At 39.5% G+C, this 24,010-nt stretch overlaps 2 protein-coding genes across 8 annotated transcripts in view; one reads left to right on the forward strand and one right to left on the reverse strand.

Moving 5' to 3' along the window:
* Positions 1-24,010, forward strand: part of NUP62CL (nucleoporin 62 C-terminal like) — an 888,162-nt gene that overhangs the window by 692,840 nt on the left and 171,312 nt on the right. The window lies entirely within an intron of this gene.
* Positions 12,101-24,010, reverse strand: part of AUH (AU RNA binding methylglutaconyl-CoA hydratase) — a 162,532-nt gene continuing 150,622 nt past the window's right edge. For 5 of the 7 annotated variants that reach the window (XM_082402987.1, XM_082402989.1, XM_082402988.1 and 2 more), the window contains 4 exons: positions 23,539-23,726; positions 20,143-20,193; positions 18,538-18,585; positions 12,101-14,778 (listed from right to left, as the gene is read on the reverse strand). In XM_082402987.1, coding sequence (XP_082259113.1) covers positions 14,701-14,778; positions 18,538-18,585; positions 20,143-20,193; positions 23,539-23,726 — 365 coding nt within the window. In that variant the 3' untranslated portion in view covers positions 12,101-14,700. Of the gene's footprint in view, positions 14,803-18,537; positions 18,586-20,142; positions 20,194-23,538; positions 23,727-24,010 lie in introns of all 7 variants that reach the window. The other 2 variants (XM_082402985.1, XM_082402984.1) reach the window with 2 other exon arrangements.

Consider the following 24,010-nt stretch of genomic DNA (forward strand, 5'->3'; position numbering starts at 1 on the left):
GGCCACAGGCTACCTGGTTCTGTGCAGCCAAACCTGACCTCGAGAGCAATGGATGTGACCTAGAGGTATGGGGTTAGAGCTGGGCGCAGCTGCTGGGCAGAACCTGGGGTTGCTCTTAGCAAGACACCTGCGTTTGTGGACATACAAGTAGGAATGTTTAACATAAGTTGTAGACGTAAAGGAGAAAATGCTTTAAGGCAAGTTGTGGATTGACAAGGAGGAAATGCTTTAAGGTGATTTGGGGGCATCATGGTGAATGGATGACCAGTTGGGTCAAGGTTGGCCCTCGGTGGCTGCTGTGACTTTTCGGGCCAGACAGCAGCCCTCCCTTCTGTTGGAGAGGTCCCCCTCCCCCACTCATAATGCCCACTTCTGTGGCCATAGAGAGGACATGTGATCTGTGAGGCCCAGCAGAGGCCACTCCTGGGAGATTTTGAGTTGGAACTGAGCAAGGAGGGTTCCCCTTCCTCCCTGGTGGTAAGGTTGGCAGCCTGGAGCTGAAGTCAGGCCCAGAGGATGAAGCCACATGCCAGAGGACACTTGATGAGAAATGGAGAGTGTCCCTGCAGCTCTAAGACCCTGGCTCCCCTGTCCTGTCCACGCTGAGAGCCACGAAGCTCCCTTGTGCCTAAGCAACTTAGGTTGATTTTTCTGCCACTCACATCAAAGAGTCCTAATACACCAAGCATGTCATACTGTACTCAACCAAGATTCAAAAATCTTTAACAAAATGCAAAATTTTAATTTACCATTTTAGTCATATGAAATCAATAACAACCATCACAGTAACTCTCCATCATGCATGGGGATAGAAGAGGCATAGCTTTGTGGCCCAAAAATGTTGAATAAAAGCAACTGTATAGTCATACTACTATATGTAAAATAGATAATCAACAAGGACCTACTGTATAGCACAGGGAACTCTACTCAGTACTCTGTAATAACCTATATGGGAAAATAATCTGAAAAAGAATAAATATGTGTATATGTATAACTGAATCACTTTGCTGTACACCTGAAACTAACACACCATTGTAAATCAAATACACTCCAATATAAAAAATAAAGAAAAATAAAAGTGACCTTATGTTCAATATTGAGCTCACAAGATGCAGCACTATAAAATAGATCTGACTTTTTCCACAGCAAACTAGAATACATAAAGTTAAAATTAAAATATGGTAGAAGAGCATTCACACATGAACCAGTCTCATGAAACCCCCAATCCAAACAAAAATCCCTAATAGGTTTCTGTTTTACTCAGTGGCTTTAAAGCAGTTGTTAATCATGGACCCATTAAGGAGCCAAAACATATTTGGTTATTTCTGAAGCACATGATCTTGAAGCTCTGTTAGAATCTTCCATAGTTGTATGATGAGAGTTATGTCACAAAGTTAATCATTCCCAGGATGCTTGCATTCGGGGTAATGAAAAACTTCTTGTGCAAGCGGCCATGAATCAGTGAGCATCACATTGCATAATGGGCTCTGAATCATGTGTCAGGGGATCCGAGCCCACGGCTGCACAACGCAGGCCAGGGTTTGTGCCCCTTATTGACATTTTCTGAAGCAGAACTGGAACCACGTGATGCAGGCTTCCTGCCAACCGTCACTTATTGCCAATAATTAAGTCGGATGATATGGAGAAATAGCGCTTCAGTTCCTTCAGAGTTCTAAAAAGAAGACTCTTTGAAGTCCCTGGTTTCTAGCACAGTGTTGTGGCTGGCTGGGATGTGTTACACTTGGTCATTGTAAAAACTACCCAATAAAATGAAAATCAAATATTTTGCTCAAATAGTTCCTGGCATTTGTGTTAGAAACAATAGACATAGCCCCACCATAAAATTATTTTATATGTGAGAAAAGTAAAAGGTCGAAGATGCCAGGAGTCAAAGACATACCCGTAATACATCAAATCTCAATCCATCATGTCTGATGTTCTTGAGAAATACTGTTAGCGAGAAACTATTACTTAATCTTGCCAGTATTATCCAAAGAGAACACTTGCGAAATACTCAAGACAAATAAGCTGTAATTACTACATGAATAAAGAGTCTGTGTAGCCTAAACAGTTTTTGTAACATCAATGCAGACTCTAGTGGAGCACACCAGTAATTAGCCATGTTAACAACATTAGCCAATGTATTTGAGGAGCTCTGAGAGTTAACAGTGCCAGTGGCGGTGTGAGGACTCTGCGAAATGACCTGTTGTTCTCAACAACACCGTAACTGAAAAATTCTTCTGAAACTTAACCGAGGGCCAATTATGCATTCTAGGAACCAACTAGAATATATCTGGCTCCCTAGCCTATATTAGAAATAGTCAATCATCAAATTTAATCTTGATTATTTTCATTTTATTTTTTTCTTTTCAAGAAAAGAACTCTTGGATTCCATCACTAGCAAACTCTTACTGTATTTGAAATCCTGCCCAAGATCTCTGAAAGTTCAAATTAATAAACTGTTTTGTCATCATGGTCTTCATGTCCAACAATGGAACATGCATTTAACAGCATGGAAGAAAGGTTTATACTTCTCCTAAAACATAAAACGCTTATAAATGCTAGGACTCAGTAATTAACTTCTGATTTTTACTCCTTCAATTCTGCATTTATGTATTGATTTGCTTTGATCTATGGCTTTCAGTTTAGCCACTGGTGGTTGAATGAACACAAATCCTCCACAGACCAAGCCAACCTTATGACTAGGCAGGGGCAGCCTCAGCTGGAGCAGCAAATTTCTGTTTCCTGGGTCCATCCTCAGAGAACACATTTAAAAGACAACACAGCAGTAAAGCCTACTCTTTTTTGACTAAAAATAAACTTTACATTTTGACTGAAAATATTTGGGGCTGTAATAATAATAAATTTTATATTAATAATAATTATTAATATATTATTTATATTAACAATTAATGATCTATGTATATATATTTTTGGCTACACTGTGCAGCTTGTGGGATCTCAGTTCCCCAACCAGGGATTGAACCCAGGCTACAGCAGTGAAAGCTCAGAATCATACCCACTAAGCCACCAGGGAACTCCCTGGTGGAATAATAATAATAAATATTATATTAATAATAACGATTAATATATTAGTAATATTAATAATTAATGATCAATATATTATCATTGTTCTATTATTACTGTTATTCAACAAACATCAGTTTATTCAATAGACATCAGTTCTGATGTACCAGAAGTCAGAAAGCTACTCTGAATACCTTATTTATCAATAACATCCCATGGTACACATGGTTGCATTAGAATCAGCTGGGCAAGTGTCATCAGTGGGAATGGTGCAAGGAGAATCTCCAAAAATCTGCTCCTCTATGTAAGCAATAATGATCAAAATCAACTTTTACAGAACCCTGGAATTCAACCAAAAGCTTGCAACAATCTAAGGAGCATTTATTCAAGAAAAATGACTGAATCTCAATAAGAACATCAAGCTCTGTGGTTTTTAAATTGCTGTATATCCAGCCTCCTTTCCAAACTCCTTGTACAGCTTGAAATCCAACGGCCTCAAAGTCAGTGTAGCCATGACCAATCTACCACCATGACAGAGCTCCCCACAGCTCTATTCCTAGGAATTTGTCATTATCCGACCTGTCTGGCAGCTCCTTGGAGAATCAACTAGTGGGAAAACCCCATTCAAATCAAAGGTCTTGCCTTTATCTGACCTGACTCAGAGCTCCCTCACTGTGAACAGATTTGTCTGTAGAGTATTTGTGGAAAACAACCATTGACAATTGTTTAGCATCCAAATTGTCTGAGGCAGTGATTACAATTGGCATAAATAAGAAGCTGACCAAAACACTGAAAAGGAGAAAATGGGGAATGAGATGTCCACAGGGGCTATGAAAAGCTCTAACATATTCCTAGGAATCTAGAAGGCAATATGCATGTGCAGGGCTGTATGTACACTCAGGAGAGACCTAAGAAGGCCCTAACTCTTACCTCTGGTTGACCTTGAGGCTCTGAACAAATAGGAAGTGAAGACTAAACCAGGGTTGCCAATTCCCTGACAAAGCATTGATGACATGCCCCAACATGCACACAGAGCCCTTCTGCAAGAGCTGGAGACTTATCGGTTCAAGGAATTTAAAGGAATATCAGTCCAGCTAATAGCTGACCACTGAACTAACCAAGCAGAGATTTCAGTGACCACACATAACAAAGAATACATTATTATTTCAGGCAAATCTATAAATAAACAAATAACAACAATAATGGACAGCAACTATAAATGCGGGAAGGGGATGCAAGGATCTGATTTTCAGAGTTGGACATTATATTATTTTAAATGTCCATAATTCAACAAGATATTATGACATGCAAAGAAATAAGAAAGTGTGACCAATACAAGGAAAAGAAGCAATAAATAGGAACTGTCCCTGAAAAAGCCAAGACTCTGAACTTACTAGAAAAGATTTTAAATCAGCTCTTTTAAATATGTTCAAAGAACGAAAGTATGAGAACAATGTCTCACCAGACAAGGACACTTAATAAAGAGATATTGTAAAAAGGGAACTAAAGAACCATTCTAAAGTCAAAAATATAAACTGAAACAAAAAATTCCCTACACAGTCTCAAGAGCAGTTTTGACACAGCAGAGGAATCAGTAAGCTTGAAAACATATCAATAGAAATCATCAAATTTGAAAAGTAGAGAGAAAAAGATCAAAGAAAAATGAACAGACCCTCAAAGACCTGTGGGATATCATCAAATGTACTAATATATGTATAATGGGAGTTCCAGAAGGAGAGGACAGAAAGGAGTAGAAAGAATATTTAAAGAGATAATGACCAAAAACTTCTCAAATTTGACAAAAGACATGAACCACACATCCAAAAAGCTCAATGAAATCCAGTCAGGATCAACTCAAAGAGATCCACACTGAAACACATTATAATGTGTGCTAAAGCCGGAGAATCCTGAAAGTAGCAGGAGAGAAGGAACTTGTTATTTACAAGGGGTTCTCAATAAGATTAACAGCTAATTTCTCATCAGAAACCATAAAGGCCAAAAGGCAGTGGCATGACATATTCAAAGTGCTGGAAAAAAACAGACTGTCAACCAATAACCCTATGTCTAACAAAATTACACTTCAAAAATGAAGGAAAAATTAAGATATTCCAAGACAAACAAAAACATAAAGAATTTGTCACTAGCAGAACTTTCTTAAAATAAATATTATAAAGGGAGGCCTTCTGGTTGAAATGAAAGGACACTAGAGAGTAATTCAAATCCACATGAAAAAAATGAGGTGTACTGATAAAGTTAATTACATACATAAAAGACAGTAGAAATGTATTTTTCATCTGTAACTTTTTCCCTCCAATTGGAATTCAAAGACAACTGCATAAATTAATCATTATAAAGCTATTCTCACAGATTTATAATGCATAAAGATTTAATTTATATGATAATAATAGCACAGAGGGAGGGAAGGGTACAAAGCTACATTAGAGCAAAGTTTTTATGTACTATTGGAATTAAGTCGGTATCAATCCAAAATAGATTTATAAGTTAAGATGGTAATTGTACTTCCCCAAAAAACCATTAAGAAAACAAGTCCAAAGATATATACAGCAAATGAAATGACCAGGGAATTAAAATGATACACTAGAAAATATCTGTTAAACACAAAGAAGTAAGAGAGAAAAAAGAGACGTGACATGTAGAAAAATAGCAAAATGGCAGATGTAAATACTACCTTATCAATAATTATATTAAATGTAAATGGTTAAACTCCATCAAAAGGCAGAAAGAGCAGAATGAATTAAAATAACATAATCCAACTTTGTGCTGTCTACAAGAGACATGCTTTAGATTCAAAGGTATAAGTAGGTTGAAAGCAAAATGATAGGAAAAATATGCCATGCAAAGAACAACCAAAAGAAAATTGGAGTGTCTACACTAATATCAGACAAACCAGATTTTAAGATAAAAACAGTTACTATAGATAAAAAAGCACATCTTATTATGATAAAAGTGTTAATCCATCAAGAAGACATAATAATTATAAATATATACGCATAACAGCAGAGTCCAAAATAAATGAAGAAAAACTAACAGAATTGAAGGGAGAAATACACAGTTCAACAATAATAGTTGCAGATGTGAATACCTCAAGGGAGGTATTGACATCTGACAGGAGGGGGAGGAAGAGAGGAGGAAGAAGGGAACACTTTCACACTTTCTAAATCATTCTATGAAGCCAGTATTATGCTGACATCCAAATCAGTCAAAGTCAAAGACATCACAAGAAAAGAAAACTACACAATAATATTCCTTATTAACATAGACCCCAAAATCCTGAACAAAATACTAGCAAGCCACATCCAGCAACATAAAAAAAGAAGAAAAAAAAAAAGGAGTATACACCATGACCAAGCAATTTATCCCAGGAATGCAAGGTTGGTTTAACATCTGAAAATAAGTCAATGTAATAACCATATCAATAGAATAAAAAACAGCAACCACATGATCAAATGAATAGATGATGGCATAAGGAGAGACAATTAAATAGAATTAAGAGTTTAGAAATAAACCCTTACATTATGGTTAACTTATTTTTGGCAAGGTTACCAAGATAATACAATGGAGGAAAGAACAGTCTTTTCAACAAGAGTGTTGGGACAACTGGATATCAATATACAAAAAAGGAAGTTGGGTCTTACATGGTATACAAAAATTAACCAACGTGGATCAAAAATCTAAATGTAAAAGCTAAAACTATAAAACTCTTAGACAAAAACTTAGATCTTCACCACCTTGTATTGGCAATGGTTTCTTAGATATGATACCACAAGCACAGACAAAAGGAAAAATTGATAAACCAAACTTCATCAAAATTTAAAACTTTGAAATGGTCAAAGGACACCATCAAGAAAGTGAAAAGGCAACCCACAGAAGAAAGACTTACTTACAAATCACATATCCAATAAGGGACTTATATCCAGAATATATAAAGAACACTTACAACTCAATAATAAAATGACACATAACCCAATTAAATATGGGCAAAGGGTTTGAATGGACATTTCTCTAAAGAAGATATATAAATGGCCAACAAACACATGAAAAGACGTTCAATATCATTAGTCCCTAGGGAAATGCAAATCAAAAGCACAATGAGATACTACTTCACACCCACTAGGATGGCTATAAACAAAAAGAAGGCCGATAACAAGTGTTGGTGGAAGGTAGAGAAATTAGAACACTCATATATGCTGGTAGGATTGTAAAATCGTGCAGCCACTCTGGAAACCAGTTTTGTAGTTCCTCAAAAAGTTAAACATAAAAAAAAAAAAAAAAAAGTTAAACATAAAGTTGTTTTATGCCCTTGTAATTCCACTTCTAGGTATATACCCAAGAGAAATGATAACATATATCCCTACAAATAGTTGTACAGATAGGCTCATAACAGCATTATTTATAATAGCCCCAAAGTGGAAGCAACCCAAATGTTCATCAATTGATGAATGGATAAAAAAAATGTGGTATATACATAGAGTGGAATATTTTCAGCCATAAGGAGAAATGAAGTACTGATACATGTTACACCATGGATCTGCTTTGAAAATATTATGCTGAGTGAAAAAAGCAAGACATAAAAGGCTATATATTGTATAATTCTATTTATATGAAATATTTAAAGTAGGCAAATCCAGAGACAGAAAGTAGATTAGTGATTGCTAGGGGCTGGGGGGAGGGGCAATCAGGGTTGACTGGTAATGGGTACAGGGCTTCTTTTTGGCGTGATGAAAATATCTACAATTAGATAGTGGTCATGGTTGTACAACTCTGTGAATATGCTAAAACCACTGACTTGTACACTAGAAAGGGTGACTTTTATTGTATGTGAATTATATCTCAAAAAAAAAAAATTTACCAAGGTGGCTTTTATCTCAATAGCAATTTTAGGGCTCCAAACACAGAATCAATTCAGAAGTTATGGAATGGAGTCCCAAAATATATCTTGAGGGTACTTTTTCCAGGTGCCAGCAGCTTTGAGAATCCCTGCCCTCAGGTTAATGAATAGACAAGATGAGGTCTTTTTTTTCTTATAGATGTGGCCTCCCTCCATTCTGCATCCGCCGACGGTCACGGCCAGGTAGGACTGGTCCAGGCCAGGACTTGGCTGACTCCTTTCCCTGGTTCTCTTAACCACCACACTCCTCCTCACATTCACTTTCTAAGACTAGCTTATCCTGGGGTAGATTAAAAATGTCAGGTCTGTCGAGTTTTTCAGGAAAGTCAACATACATTTTCAGATCTACACAGGTGAACTTTTTTTTTTTTTAATACGCACATAGCGAATGAGAGCTCACGCACTCTACCTGAACTCAGGAGTACCAGGCCTGCGGATGGTCAGTCTTTTTAGAAGAGTGGTTGGACAATCACAAGCCACATACACATTCCCACAAAGACCAGAGCAAAAGAAAGTACCTTTCATGTTATGTGCAAACCTCTGTTTGTGTTCTGCAAGCATCTCATAGAGTCACTGACAGGTAATACGAATAAATATACCAATCACACCTTTTCAATAATTACAATTTCTTTCCACCAAGTCAGATGTGGGCTGTCATTTCCTGTGTTTTGTGGCACATCACACATTTCTTGTATTTTTAAAGCACTCAAATTAGGGCCACTCTTGAGCAAGTTCTAGGCTTCGTAAAAAGTCTGTTTCAGAACAGTGTTAATAGACGACTCAAAAGAAATGTTACTCAATGTAGGAGAGGCTGTGAGGAGTTGGAACTTTTCTCGGTTGCCAAACCGCTCTTCACTTTCTGTAAACTGCACAAAGGATTCATTTAACACGCTTCGGAGGCTGAAAGTGAAAGTGACTCAGACTATTTTCAGAAAGGTCAAGAAGCACATTTGCCCATCTTCCAATTCCTCTGAAACCTTGGCCTGTGAACATCACAACTAAAAGAACACAGTTCCCTCCTGAGCTGTCACTCGGCGCCGCGGTGATTTTACTCTTTCTCTCAGAAGAGTTCAGGCCCCGCTCTGTGAAATGGGTTCACAAGAGACTGTTTGGAGAACATCTGACAGGCAGTCTTTGGAAATGTATTAGGACCAAAACTTGGCAGTGAGATGTGGTGGGCGGATGGTGCAGGCAGCCCACCTTGTTCCTGGCCTGGTCACGGCTCACCCGCCGCAGGGACTGCATCCTCCAGCATCTCCTCTGTGACAGGGCGGCCACCAGGCAGCCATGTGAAAGCCAACAGGGTGATGAGAAAATGGGCAATCCTTCCTTCCCAGCCCTCAGAATTGGTACTATAAACATGGCATTCAGGCCTAAGGGTAATTTTTCTTAAAATATTAAAAGAACTACTGCTTAAACTATGGATTATCCCAAGGACCGGAGTTGTTATTAACCACAGCCCCACTTAGGCAGATTACTGCTTTCTGTGCTTCTTTATGACCCAGCCCAACAAGTGAGCTGCCTCTGCAGCCATGTATTTCCCACCTATTCAGCCCGTGTGGGAGCTGAAGGGGTGCCATCTGGATCACTTCAGGGACAGAGATGAGTTAGAGGAACTGTCCTCTGTCCCACCCCCTTGCCCACTTTCTGCTTCAACCTCAGTGTCAGGGAGCTGCTCCTGGGCCTGGGAGAGTGGAAGCAGCTTCCCCTACTGACCAGAGCCCTCATCTCTGTTTGTGGACAGACGCAGAGCAGAGCGGAAGAGGGGTTTTGGGAGTGGGGGGCCTGTGTGCCTTCCTCTGGCCCCTGGCAGCCTCGAAGTTTCCAGTTTCACACTGTGGTTCTAAAAAAGCCAGCCACCAGGTTTCCCCTGACCTCTTGTCTCCTGAGTGAACGCCCAGGTTCCTGAACACGGCCCCGAACTGGACGTGGTTGTGAGACCCACCTCCCTGTCCCAACAGTTCTCTTCTGAAACATGAAACAAGTAAAATATCACCACCACTTCTGTAGAAGGCAACCTTACTGATTCCAAAGCCCTTTTGCCTGGACACATCCAGTCTGTCTTTGCAGTTATCACAAATGACTACGATTCCTTCACAGATGAAGAAACAGGTTCAGAGGGAGCAGATGCTTTACCTGGTCTCATCACTGGTTTCAGAAGAGTTGAAACTTGGGCAAAGAATGCCTGTGTGACTAGAGAGAAGTCCGAGCGCTGCAACTAGAGAGAAACCCAAACAGACCCCCAGCTGACCTCGCATTGTAACGAAAAAGGATCCTGCGTGCTTCAAGTGCTTCAACAAAGATCCCGTGTGCCGCGATGAAGACCCAATGCAGCCAAAAAATACAACGAAAAAAAAAAAGAACTCCTGTGTGCTTTCCAGAAAAGCACAGAGGGAATCTACAGCCACCTGAAACTGTGACACTGAGAAGTGAATACAAGACTCTAGGTGAGCTTGACCAGTGCAGAATAGAGCAAGATGCACATTATGCTTCCCCAAAAGAAGCATGGGGTGCTCTTCACCCACACATGCTTCTTTTCTGATGGGTATCCCTATCAAACACGAGTCCTCAGACTCACTGCTCACAGCTGCCAAGATGGGCTCTGTATTCTCCAGGTGTCGTGATGAACGTCGGGGCTCTGAATTCAGAATGCCTGACACAAATCCAACTCTGGCCTCAGCTTCTTAAGCTAGAAAATGACAAACCCATTTCCTAAGGCTTTTGAGTATTGGATGTGAACATGCAGGCAAAGGGCTCGGTTTAAAGGAGACGCTGAGCAGGCATCGCTGTAACTGTCACACTGCCTGCCCATCGTCAGATCATTCGATACACACACTATCTCTTGCCAAGTCATGAGAAAACTAGAACCAATCTGGGCAAAGGTTGACATACACATGTATCGGTAGCCTTTGGCTGTGTTGTTCAGCTGTTTTCAGGCTTAAGAGTAATGACAGGTCAACAGCTCCAGGTTCAATTCCTGACCCCACCACCCACCTGTAATCAGGTTATGCTCCAGCCTCCTGCTCTAGGTCCCAGGAATAACCAGTGCCTCTTCTTTCCTGGATGCTATGAAGAGTAAATACAATAGCACATGGAAACACCTGGAAGTATTTAGGGCTTCATAAATGGTAGTCATTATTATCATAACAATACCCGGTCCTAATTCTCTCATCGTATTCACATTAGTATCTTCAATGATATTGTCAAAATGTCCCCTTGATCAAAACACATAATACTGTGTTTCCTACACTTTCAAGATGGGACTGACATGCTGGTGGCTATGAGCTCACTTTGCTGGTCCCAGGGAATTGTCAGCTCACTGAGGAAGGGCTATATTCCTATCTTGCCTCCTTTAAGCTGGTGTGCGGACGACTGTCACGAGGGCTGGCCCTGACCACTCGAGAGGTGCATGTCTTGGTCTGTCCTTGGGGTCTGTCCTTTATTCTGTCAGGTGCCCAGCTGGCTCACACTGCCCTGAGGATTGGTTTGAGAACTATGGCACACCAAATTGTGCCTATCCCTCTGAGGGGTAACTGAATTTTGGGAGGTTCCCAAAGAAAAGGCATTTGAAACAGTGAGTTTTTAGGGCTTGAGACCCACAAATATTTTGAGCAGGGTGTTTGATCCCCCTATCTGCCAAAATACCCCCAACCACAATCTGTAGCATCTCATCTCTGCAGAAGAGTGGCTCTCATTTTACCAACATATTACCAAGTAACTTTAAAATGCTCTGTTTTTTCTTTTGTGACACACGTACACATTCTTTTTAAATATAAGAAAATTTTGACTGTCTTTTGATAAAGCCCAATAAATGCTGACATACACTATTTAACTAGGTAAGTAGACAAATAATAACGGCAGGATTAACCATTTAAGAAGTCTGCCTGCCTGCCAGGATTTTTGGACCCCAAATCAGAGCAAATGTAGGGCCTCACTTAACCAGAAGAGGGAGTTAGGGTTAAGTGAGGAAAAGGGTCAGTGGGTAGCCAGCTATGAGTCCACATGAAAATTAAGCATTTTCTGTAAGTGTGGTTTACACGAAATGACACCCCACTTCTCCAGTCCATGTCCAGAGTGCTATTGTAAGTATCGTCAGAAAAGTAACACTGTGTGACACACCAAATTTCTCGACAGCCAGAGGGGGGAAAAAAAAGACAGGAAAACCATGTCTATTTTTTATTGAAAACAACACAAAGTTGAAATGACCCTTTAAATCACAGAAAATGAATCACAGGAAATCTGAGTCTTCTTTTGGCCGTGACTACAAGTCCTCTCTTGACTCAGAATCTCTGTCACTTGGAGACCTCTTTTTCTTTCAGAGATAAGTTATAAATTAACCAGCACTACATTACCTCAAGACTAGTAGGTTTCCTGCTCTGAGATAATGTGAAACGTTTTTCCCCTGAACTGTAAGTGTGTCCGGTTAATCATCCTCCCTCTTGGTCGCCTTTAATTCATCTGAACATATGGATACATCCACTGTGTTACCAGCTTGCATCATGTGGTTTCAGTGTAAGGACTTGAAAACACTCCAAGCCCTGGAGGAAAACCAAAGGAGCTTCTGGCCCACGTGCTAATGCAGGCACTCCCTCAGGGACGAGCACGCCCCCCCAGCACCCAGCCACTGGGCTTCAACCCATGGGGAGTGTTAGGACCACCCTCCAGCAAGACTGCCCTGCTGAAGAGAAAAGCAAGGGAAAGGCAAACATCTATACAGACAGCTGCGCAGACACGTTGACGTGACTACAGGATGATGTCTTTGCTTTCAGATACATTGACTTAATCACTCCAGGGACTTAATCAGAACTTGTTAGGAAATTAAATGGCGTTCAATCAGCAGCAGACTACGAATCCAAGTTAGGAGAGACAAGTCACTCAACACACTCAATATTTTCCCCCATGAACATAATTATTTCCTACTCAGTTAGAATGGAAGTGGCATTTGCACATGTCACGGACAGAGCCAAGGGGTCCTGAAACGTCTGAAGGATCATGAAAACTAAGACCAGCACTTTATTTGCAAATTATCCTGCAGGAAATGAATGGTACAAGTTTATCAGCAAAGTGTACACACCACCAGATACAATCACCACAGAGCCGAATGTAAATTTTAACAAGCGCCTTTCATATGATGGCGATCAGCTGAGCAAACATCATAGTCTGCACAGAGTCAGCAGCAAAGGTGACAAAGAGCACAGCGCTTGCTGTAGTACAAGGACGCGCACAGTAAGCAGGCCTGCCCCCTGGCAGGGTGCCCATCAGCTGAGGTTAAGTCCACGCTTATCTCTTTCAAGGATTTTAGAATTGAGATTGAGAGTTCAATTTCTCAAATTAAAAAACAAAAGTTTCGGTGATTTAAAAAATTCCAAGTCTATATATGCTTTAAAAGAGCAAGGAAGCTGTGGTGCGGAGCATGGGAATGCATGAAACAGGCAGTCACCCACGTGTCGAACTTGACTTCACTGCAATGAAGCACAGCTGCAGTGTTCGGGGACAGTGGGGGACCCCTGGAGCTGGCAAGTAACAGGCGCGGGTCCTGGAAAAGGGGGGTTTCTCCAGCACTGCTGGACTCAGCCCTGGATGCAGCCTCAAAAGGCAGTGTGGTTTGATCAAACGAACACAAAATAAAGCTAGCCCAAATTCGTTCAGGGAGCTGTACTGTTCCGCTCCCTTTTGCACACTGAATTCTACAGCTGACTATTTCCCACACACTTCCTATCTGTCCCCCAGGCAAGCCTATATAAACTCACACACCCCTGGAGCTCCTCCATTTCTAGTTGCTTATCTGGCCAGGGGTAGAAGGGCATGATGTTTGTTAGAACGGGGAGAGAGGGGTGCTGTGTTCACCTCCTTTCCTTACTGAAATCAGCTGCAAATAGCTGGGGAGAAGGAAGCAGAAAGCAGGCTCTACTTCACCCTTCATCCAGGACCAAGTCACTTCTAAGGGCCAACCTTGGCTGCACCATTTTATTTCTGGGTTAGGCCAGGGGGCCAGGTCACTTGCTAGGAGGGCTTAGAGGTACAACAGTTCCAGGCCTCCAGTTGGCCTCCACAAGGCCTTTGGTCCCAGTCTCTGACTGGATTAATTCTCCACCATCCATACTGTATTCTAAGACTGACTACGTAAAGAGGTCACCTGACAGAATCAGCAATGGAAAGGTGGTTTCTTCTAAAATCCAACATGCAATGATTTATTCAATACAAAAAGAATGGGGTAAGAGAAAAATTTCCACGTTTTCTTTTCACGAATTTTACTTATATTTGATAATTTTCACTCAGAATTCTATCAGCTCCTTTTTCAGTATGAGATGTATGTGTGCGGGTGCATGTGTACAATCCCTTGGAAACTTTATTTGGTATAACTTCACATTTTTGGTACAAAGAAATAATTTTATTTTCATACTGTAGTACAGGAGACATACAATCAATATTTTTTCCTAACGTGTGCAATATATAAATTATTCACATTAAAAAAATTAAGAACAGAAAGCCTCATATGCAGGAGGTATTTAAAAATGTATACCTAATTTTGAATTGGCGTTTTTGACAGTATACACTATTAGCTTTATAAATCTGAATGAAAATGATGATACACATTTGAACAAGTACACATAGGGGTCCACTCCAGATACTTAATTCAGTATGTGGATAACTCGCTCTTCACTTTGGTCTCTGGGATTCCAGATGCTGAGGCATACGTGAATCTGAAAGATACTTCCAGAAGTATATTTATTACACTGGCATTTTAAAGATTTCTCTTTCTTCTACTCTCCTTTATAACGAGGGGTCCTTTTCTCTTTAAAAGCAAGAAGACCTTCAAGTCTGTCTTTCGTTGGAATGGTCTAAGAGAAGCAAAACATTGTTATCTATGCCAAAAAATAAAGACAACTGTGAAAGTTTAATGAGCTTTAATTAAGGAAACTAATTAGAAGACAATCTAAAATTTTGAAATCATTTGAACAATTTAAATTATGTGACCAAATTTATCATTCTAACTCTAAGATGCTTTTTTTCCCATTTCAAATATACTTCAATAAAATTGACTTTATTTTTTTTAGACAATTTTAGGTCTATCAAAAAACTGAGCAGAAAGTTCAGAGTTCCCATATACTCCCTCAAGCCCCCCCACTGTTTCCCCTATTATTAACATCCTGCATTAATGTGATACATTTGTTACAACTAATGAGCCAATATTAACACAATATTATTAACTAGTCCATAGTTTATATTAGGGATATTCCATGGGTTTTGACAAATGCATAATGTCACGTATCCACCATTACAGTATCACAGAGGATAGTTTCACTGCCCTCAACATCCCTAATGTGCCGCCTAGTCATCCCTTATCCCCCACCCCAGTGTCTTTTCCAGAACGTCATATAGTTGGAATCATATAGTATGCAGGCTTTTAAGACTGAAATCCTTCACTTAGCAATATTTATTTAAGGTTCCTTCCTGTCTCTTCCTGGTAGGATAGCTCATTTCCTTTCATTGCTGAATAACACCCCACTTATACATGTACTACAGTTTATCCATTCACCTACTGAAGGACATCTTGGTTGTTTGCAAGTTTTGCAATTAGGAATAAAGCTGCTGTAAACACCGGTGTGTAGGCTTTTGAGTGGACATAAGTTTTCAACTCATTTGGGTAAATACGTAATAACATGATTGCTAGATCATGTGGTAAGACTTATGTAAGAAATGGCCAAACTGCGGTATCTTGTTTTTATTTGCATTTCTTAATGACATATAATGTGGAGCATATTTACCTATGATTATTTGCCATCTGTACATCTACTTTGGTGAGGTATCTCTTCAGACCTTATACCCAGTTTTTAATGGGTTATTTTCTTACTGTTGAGTTTTAAAAACTCTTTGTATGTCTTGGATACATGTCCTTTATCAGATATATGTTTTGCAAAGATATTTTTCCCAGTCTGTGGCTTGTCTTTTCATTCTCTTCACAGTGTCTTTTGCAGAGTAGAAGTTAATCTTAATAAAGTCAAACATCAATTTTTTCTTTCATGAATTACACTTATGGTGTTGTATCTAAAAAGCCATTGCCAAACTCAAGGTCACCTAGAATTTCTACTATATTATCTTCAAGATGTTTTATAGTTTTTCATTTTACATGTAGGTCCATGGCACATTTTGAGTTAATTTTTGTGAAGGGTGTAAGGTCAGTGTCTAGATTTTTTTTTTTTTGTAGTTGAATGTCCAGATGCTTCAGTACTATTCCTTTTTAAGACTATCTTTTCTTCATTGAATTGCCTTTCCTCTTTTGTCAAAGATCAGTTGACTATATTTGTATGAATCTACTTCTGGGCTCCTTATTCTGTTCCATTGATCTATGTGTCTTTTCTTTTGCTAGTACCACACTATTTTGATTATTGTAGCTTAATTGTAAGTCTTGAAGTCAAGTAGTGTCATTCCTCCAAACTTGTTCTTTAATAGTGTGTTGGCTAATCTGGGTCTTTGGACTTTCCATATAAACTTTAGAACTGGTTTGCCAATATTAAGAAAATAACTTTCTGGAATTTTTATTGGGATTGCATTGAATCTATGATCAAGTTGGGAAGAAGTGACATCTTAATAATACTGAGTCTTACTATCCATGAATATGGGATATCTATTTGTTTAAATTGTGATTTCTTTCACCAGAGTTCCCTCTTTAGCCTGTTGATGTGATGAATTATATTAACTGATTTTTGAGTGTTGAACAAGCCTTGCATATCTGGGGAAAAATCTCACTTGGTTGTGGCATGTAATTCCTTTTATGTATTGTTGGATGTAGCTTGCTAATATTTCATTGAGGATTTCTATATCTATGTTGATGAGAGATAATGGTTTATAGTTTTCCTTTCTTGTAATGTCTTTAGTTTTGTTATCAGTCTAATACCGTCCTCATGGAATGAGTTAGGAAGTATTCCTTCTGCTTCTATTTTCTGGAAAAGATTGTAGATAACTGGTGTAATTTCTTCCTTAAATGTTTGGTAGAATTCACCAGTGAAACCATCTGCGCCTGGTGCTTCCTATTTCGGAAGTTTGTTAATTATTGATTTAATCTCTATAACAAACATAGGACTATTCATATTAGCTGTTTCTCCTTGGATGAATTTTGGTATATTTTGTCTTTCAAGGAATTGGTCCATTTCATCTAGGTTATCAGATTTGTGGGCATATATAGTTCACAGTATTCCTTTATCCTTTCAATGTCCGTAAGATCAGTAGTAACAACCTTTCTTGCATTTCTGATGTAATTTTTGTCTTCCTTTTTCATTGATTATCCTGACTAGAAGTCTGTCAATTTTATAGATCTTTACAAAGAACCAACTTTTGATTTTGTTTTCTATCTATTGTTTCCCCTTTTCCAATTTCACTGATTTCTGCTCTAAAGTATTATTTGTATTCTTCTGATTTGGGATGTAATTTGATCTTCTTTTTCCACTTTTGAAAGGTGGAAAGTTATTATTGATTTTAGATCTTTCTTCTTTTCTAATATACATATTTAATGCTATAAATTTCTCTCTAAACATTGTTTTTCATATATTCCCACAAATTTTGATAAGTTGTATTTTCGTTTTGATTTAGTTCAAAATATATTTTAATTCCTCTTGAGACTTTCTCTTTGACAAATGTTATTTAGAAGTACACTGCTTAACCTTATTAAAAAGATTACATCTCACCATTAATAGGTGGGGTTCCATCTATCTTTCTGTTATTGACTTCTAGTTTAATTCCATTGTGGTCTGATGGAATACTTTGTATGATTCCTGTTACATTTGATAAGGTGTGGCCAAATATGCTTTTAAAATTTTTCTTCACACTCTGAGGTTGTCCATTTGTAAGAGGTTTGTAATTTAGTTCATTCATGGTATGTGCTCATCAATGACAGGTGGTAATTTATATATACAGACAAGGCGCAGAGTAACACTCTAGCTATTGCTCCTAATTCATGATACTGCCATGCTTAAATGGGAGCTGACACAGTTTCCAATTCTCAGAAAAGGTAGAACAAAACTCTTGTGCTACTTTAGATGCCTTAGAACAAGCATCTAAAGTATCTTTCATTTAAAAAAGGATGGAAGAAAGGAAGGGAGGAAGGAAGATTTGTTCCTCTATAAAAAGCCCTATTAATTTGTGTACAAAAAAGAAAACTGTATATGTAATTGAACTAGTGAACTTTCAGTGGGTAGGAGGAAAGGCTCAGAACATCAGGAAAAGCCAATGAGTCTCAAATACCGATGTTTCCTGGAGGCACGTGCTCACAGCTGCCTTCCTCACACCTCTCTACACTGGAGTGAGGGTTCAAGACCACACCCAGAAAACACAACATGAGCCAGAGAGACAGCTACAGCACAAATGGTACTAACTTAACTATTCTAAGCATTTTCTAAATTACATAGACAGGAGTCATTAGTATGTGGAACAGAATCAGTCATAAGAGCTGGTAACAGTCAAACAGCAGAAACAAATAATTTCAACCCATCTGTATGATTTTGTAATAGTGTATATATATCATGGTTCAGTGATATATAATTTAGTTGACTTATACAGAAGGTAAGGGGTATCTGCATTGAATTCGTGGTTGTATTACATACCTGAGCATAACAAGCTTCTTCTATGGCTAATCCTGTTATTAAATCGACCTGAGGATAAAAATATAATTCATTTCAGCAAGAATTACTTTTTAAAATATGGTATACTCAATACAAATATAAATTCAAATTTAATAACCTTATTCCAAAAGAACAGAATTCTTTGATGTAATACAGCAAATCAGAAGTATGACCAGCACGAGAAACTCTGGAACCAGGTTGCCTGGGTTCAAATTCTGACTCTATCATATGGGAGCTGTGTAACTTTAGTTACCCAGGTTATTTAACCTCTCTTGTCTCAGAGAGGTGCATCTGAACAAGGAGCTAATTACAGTTATCTACCAAATGGGGTTATTGTGAGGATCAAATCAGTTAATCTAGGTGAAGTCTTTATAAACTACAGAAGCTATACATTGGGTTAGCACATAGTTAGGGTCATATAAGGTTTTTGCTATTAGCATTGTTACTATTTCTTTTTTTAGAGAATTTTTTTTTTAATTAATTCATTTTATTTATTTTATTTTTGGCTGTGTTGAGCCTTCGTTGCTACGCGTGGGCTTTCTCTAGCTGTGGCAAGCGGGGGCTACTCTTCATTGTGGTGCGTGCGCTTCTCATTGCGATGACTTCTCTTGTTGCGGAGCACGGGCTCTAGGCGCGTGGGCTTCAGTAGTTGTGGCACGTAGGCTTAGTAGTTGTGGCTCGCGGGCTCTAGAGCGCAGGCTCAGTAGTTGTGGCGCACGGGCTTAGTTGCTCCACGGCATGTGGGATCTTCCTGGACCAGGGCTCGAACCCGTGTTCCCTGCATTGGCAGGCGGATTCTTAACCTCTGCACCACCAGGGAAGTTCCAGCATTGTTACTATTATGTAAGAATTTTTAAAAACCAAATACTTTGTAAATTTTTAAAAATGTATTTATTACTAACATATTTAACCTCTTTTTACTGCTGTGAAGGCCAGGAAAATATAGTGGCCTCTGGGTCTGCAAGGAAGAAATATCTTTCTTCAAAATTCCTGTAATTAATTATCCAAAATACAACTGCTGTAATGAAAAGCCCAATGTAAATGGGTACCTGCATTGCTCCCTTGCCCTGCTTACTTCTCCCCTGTCCTGGGGCCTCCACTCCTTTGGAGCTCTCTCTCCAGAGTAACCCCAGGGCCCCCTGCAGGGTTTATGTGTGTCTCACTGCAGAAAGCACATCAAGAAGTTAAAGAGGGTCTCCATCTTTAGGAGGAGCTTTGAGCCAGGAAGTTCTCCTTAGAACATTTTTTTATAATATGATACTGGTGCTGAGAATACACAGAATGCCCTTTTCTTTTGGTTTTCTATGAACTACTAGCCAATAAATCTATTAACTCAATGGCATAAATAATAAGCATGTCATATGCTGCAGGGCATCAGTGAAATTACTGAATTCTGTGATTATGATACTGAAGCAACAACAGATACAAGCAGAATGCAATCACTGATGTAGCTAAAAAGAACCTCAGTAGCTTTCAGTAATCCTAGCAGTGAAACAGCTATATTTTAGAATATTAAAAAATAATGGTTCATTTAAGTTAAATCTCCACTACCTATTCCAACAAGAAACTCAAACTTAAGGCACTTACCTCCATCCCTTGATTAATTGCTAATTTTGCCACTCTCATTGCAACAGGTCCCTAAAATTCAAATTAAGGAAACATATTTTAATTATTTATGCAAATCATGTTGTACATCTCAGTCAAATTCAGAAATTCCCTTTGCTGGATCCATGGCATAGAGGCAACAATGGCTGTAAGACAGTTGATGGAAAATGTGTTTTAGGAGCCTTGCAAGGCCTTAATTAAACAGCAATTGTAACAATCTATTGCACCAGCATGTTATGCAGATTTCACAGCATGCTGTGGCACAGCAAACTATATGCTTGGAGGTCAGCAGGTGGTATGTGTCCAGTAGAGGGCTTTTCATTGTTCAGCAAATTTCCCTACAAGTTAAGTAGGAAAACGAAAAGGAGATAAAGTGCTTGGCACAATAACACACCCATTAGTGGTTCGACAGAACCCTGGGCTGGAGATGAGGCTGACACTATTGATTAACATGGGATTCAGATATCATCTGTTTCAGGCAGTGGAGCTGTATCTTTCTTCCCTGGGCATCAATAACTAACCACGATGATGATGTATTAGTAAAGACGCGTCCTCCAGGCAGTGCTCCCACATCACACAAAAGCTTCAAGTCCAAATAAGTCCTTCAGGATGTGTGAGGGTCATAGAGGAAAGAATTAGGAGTCCTCTGTGAGAAGGGACACATAACTTTGTCTTAGAAACCATAATCCTCCAGATGGAATTTAATTTATTTGATCACATTTTAAATTCCTGAAAATTGTTTATTGGGTGATGAATTAGAATTCAATGGCGTGTTTTAAAGCATCTTTTGAATTAAAATGCAAGAGGCTCTAAATAACAGGCACAACAAAGGACTCCAATAAGTGAATGGATAAATGTAGGATGGCATGAAAAATGCCATTTTTCGGTTATCTACTTTAACCTATCTAAATTCTCTTCCTAAATCACATGCTGAAAAATCTTTTTCAGAGACTGCAATTTTCCGAGGCTTAGGCAAGTATCTCAGTTAGAATCCTTCCAGATGTGATTTGTATGTATGTTACACATACTAGTTTTTTTTTTTTTCTTTCAAGATCATCAATTCATTTTTTTTTTTAACAGAGTGCTCCTCTCCACAGCAAACTTATCCATTCACTTTTTAAAATTTTATTTATTTATTTATTTATGGCTGTGTTGGCTCTTCGTTTCTGTGCGAGGGCTTTCTCTAGTTGTGGCAAGCGGGGGCCACTCTTCATCGCGGTGCGCGGGCCTCTCACTATCGCGGCCTCTCTTGTTGCGGAGCACAGGCTCCAGACGCGCAGGCTCAGTAATTGTGGCTCACGGGCCTAGCTGCTCCGCGGCATGTGGGATCTTCCCAGACCAGGGCTCGAACCCGTGTCCCCTGCATTGGCAGGAAGATTCTCAACCACCGCGCCACCAGGGAAGCCCCTCCATTCACTTTTATTACCAGTTGACCCAGACAAGTGCTAGTCAAACTTGCATATGCACACAACTCCCCAAGCCCCTGGTTGAAATGGAGATGCAGATTCAGGGGTCTGGCATGCGCCGGGGATTCTGCACGTCTAACATGTTCCCCGCGGACGCCTGGACTGCTAGACCACAGACCACACTTTGGGCAGCAAGGTTTATAAAACTGGAGAAACAGGAAAGTGAAAATGCTATTAGATGTAACGCTTAATTAGTTTCTCTTTTGAAATATAAAACCAGTGCCTCTTCTTTATATACAAACTTTTTTCCTAAGATAGAAAAATGGAAGTAACATATAATACAGAAATCACCTAGAAATACTAATTTTATAGAAGCTTTCTAATTATTAAGAAGACTAATCATTTTGTAACAAGGTCTGTAAAAATGAAGATTATTCCACCTCAAATTCTGTTTTGTAACTTTTGTATACAGTTTCACAGTTACACATTTTCCAAAGTCATTTGACATCTCCCTTCACCTGGGGAAAAATTAATTTCAGCAATTAATGTTCTCAGAGGCGTGTCCTTCAGATGAAAGAGACGATGAGTTCAGCCTGGTTTACCACGTGGTAGGGTGCAGCCAGATGTCAGGTTGGAGGTGGGGAGAAGGGGGATCTCAGGCGGGGTGAGCTGTGGGCAGTGATGGCATTAACAGCACTGCAGTCACAGGAGAAAAAGCCAGTTCCCAGGAGTGAGATAAGGAACCTGAACCACAGAGGTGCCAGGGGGCTAATGAGCCACCTGGGCAGAGCTCTGGAACAGGGAGCTGAATCCTCCCATCCAAGGATCAGGAGAGGCTGTGAATCTCAGAACTCGGGAGCTGTTTTTTTTTCTTAAACTAGTAAAAGTCTTTTCTACTTGCTCTCTCTCCGTCAATTCAGAGTATAAGACTCTGTGTTACCTCATATGGGGAATAAACTATATAAGGTCCCTGCCCTGGAAGAGCTTATAGCTCATAACTTAACTGAGAAGGACTGAAGTAGCATCAACAGCAGGCAGTGTGGTTTTAGAAACCAACTCAAATGAGAGGACCCGTCTGACAGCTCTCAGGGGACAGGTACATCACAGCAGACCTGGGCTTTGTCTTACAACAAAGAACTCCAAGGATGCCTCCTGAAACTGGATGCGAAACTCCAGACAAATGTGGAGGGTGCATGCATTTTTCTAGAGAGAGATTTCCCAAAAGGACCCATGGCCTTTGGTTACAAATACTGTTTGAGTTAGAGAGGAAGTAATTTTGACTCCAGAAGTTATAAAACTTTACACGCCATTAGGAATAAAGACAAGTCACTAACTGTTTACATAGCAAAAATCCTTTAATCCATGATTTCAGAAGAAAGGAATATTTGAAGAATACTCCTAAAAGAGTGAGAGAACCAAGAAACCCTTAATACAGGTCCCTCGATGCGCTGTTATTAATATTACTCATGAGGATTATGATCTGTGAGTAAATGTGCAGTGAGTCCCAGGTTTGAAGTGTAATTGTGAGGAAGCATACTGTGCACAAAGGAGTTAAAACCATGCCTACATCACCATAAAAACAAACACAATAAGACACACAACTGGTGCTGTTCAAGCAGGTTATCTCAGGTTATGGGATCTCAATGAAAGCTCACTTGGCATAATTGACTCTGGGCTCCTTACTTGTGTTTCAGTTTGGGGGCAATCCAGTGTGACAGCCCATCCGTCACTGTTTCTCTTCATGTGTACAGTTCAGGTCAGAAGGGCTAGCTGGCGAACAACTTAAGTTGCTGGGAAGTTCTGTCCCACGTGATAAACATGTATGTGATATATTATCAACGTATGGCTACAGTAGGGGCCTCAGATTATCTTCAAATCTTAATTTTAATTCTGAAGGCTCTTAATATTAATCTAGTCAATTTGTTATAAAGTTATCTAAAAAGAGTAACAAAAGGAAATGCAATTAAAATACCTGAGGTAAAAACTCTCTTGCTAGGTCCAAGGCCTTTCTATAGGCAGCGTCCCCCTCCTGGTTCTGTTCCAGAACATGGCTGATCAAGCCCACTGCTTTGGCTGCTTGGCCATCGAGCACACGTGCAGAGAAGATGAGCTCTTTGGCCAGGGACATCCCAATGGCACGCGGCAGTCGCTGCGTGCCCCCTGCAGAGGGGATGAGACAGAAAAATGCAGGCAGTGATTTGACACCCTTTCCTTTTAACATTTCAATGTTTCATTTCTTCTTTTATAAAAACAAACCAGGGCCAGAAGTTTATATGTCAAAATGAGTAACTGGAAAACTACTTCAAGACAGAATCTAATTTCTTAATTAGTTTATAAAATTATTAATACCCCAAAAGCACTTAAGAACCTTATATCATTAAGTGATCCTGACACTGACCATTACTTGCACCATGGCTGGTGTGTTCCTGAATCCAATCCACAAT

Source organism: Balaenoptera borealis (assembly GCF_965194805.1).
Source record: "Balaenoptera borealis genome assembly, chromosome: 8".
In the NCBI taxonomy this organism is placed as follows: domain Eukaryota; kingdom Metazoa; phylum Chordata; class Mammalia; order Artiodactyla; family Balaenopteridae; genus Balaenoptera; species Balaenoptera borealis.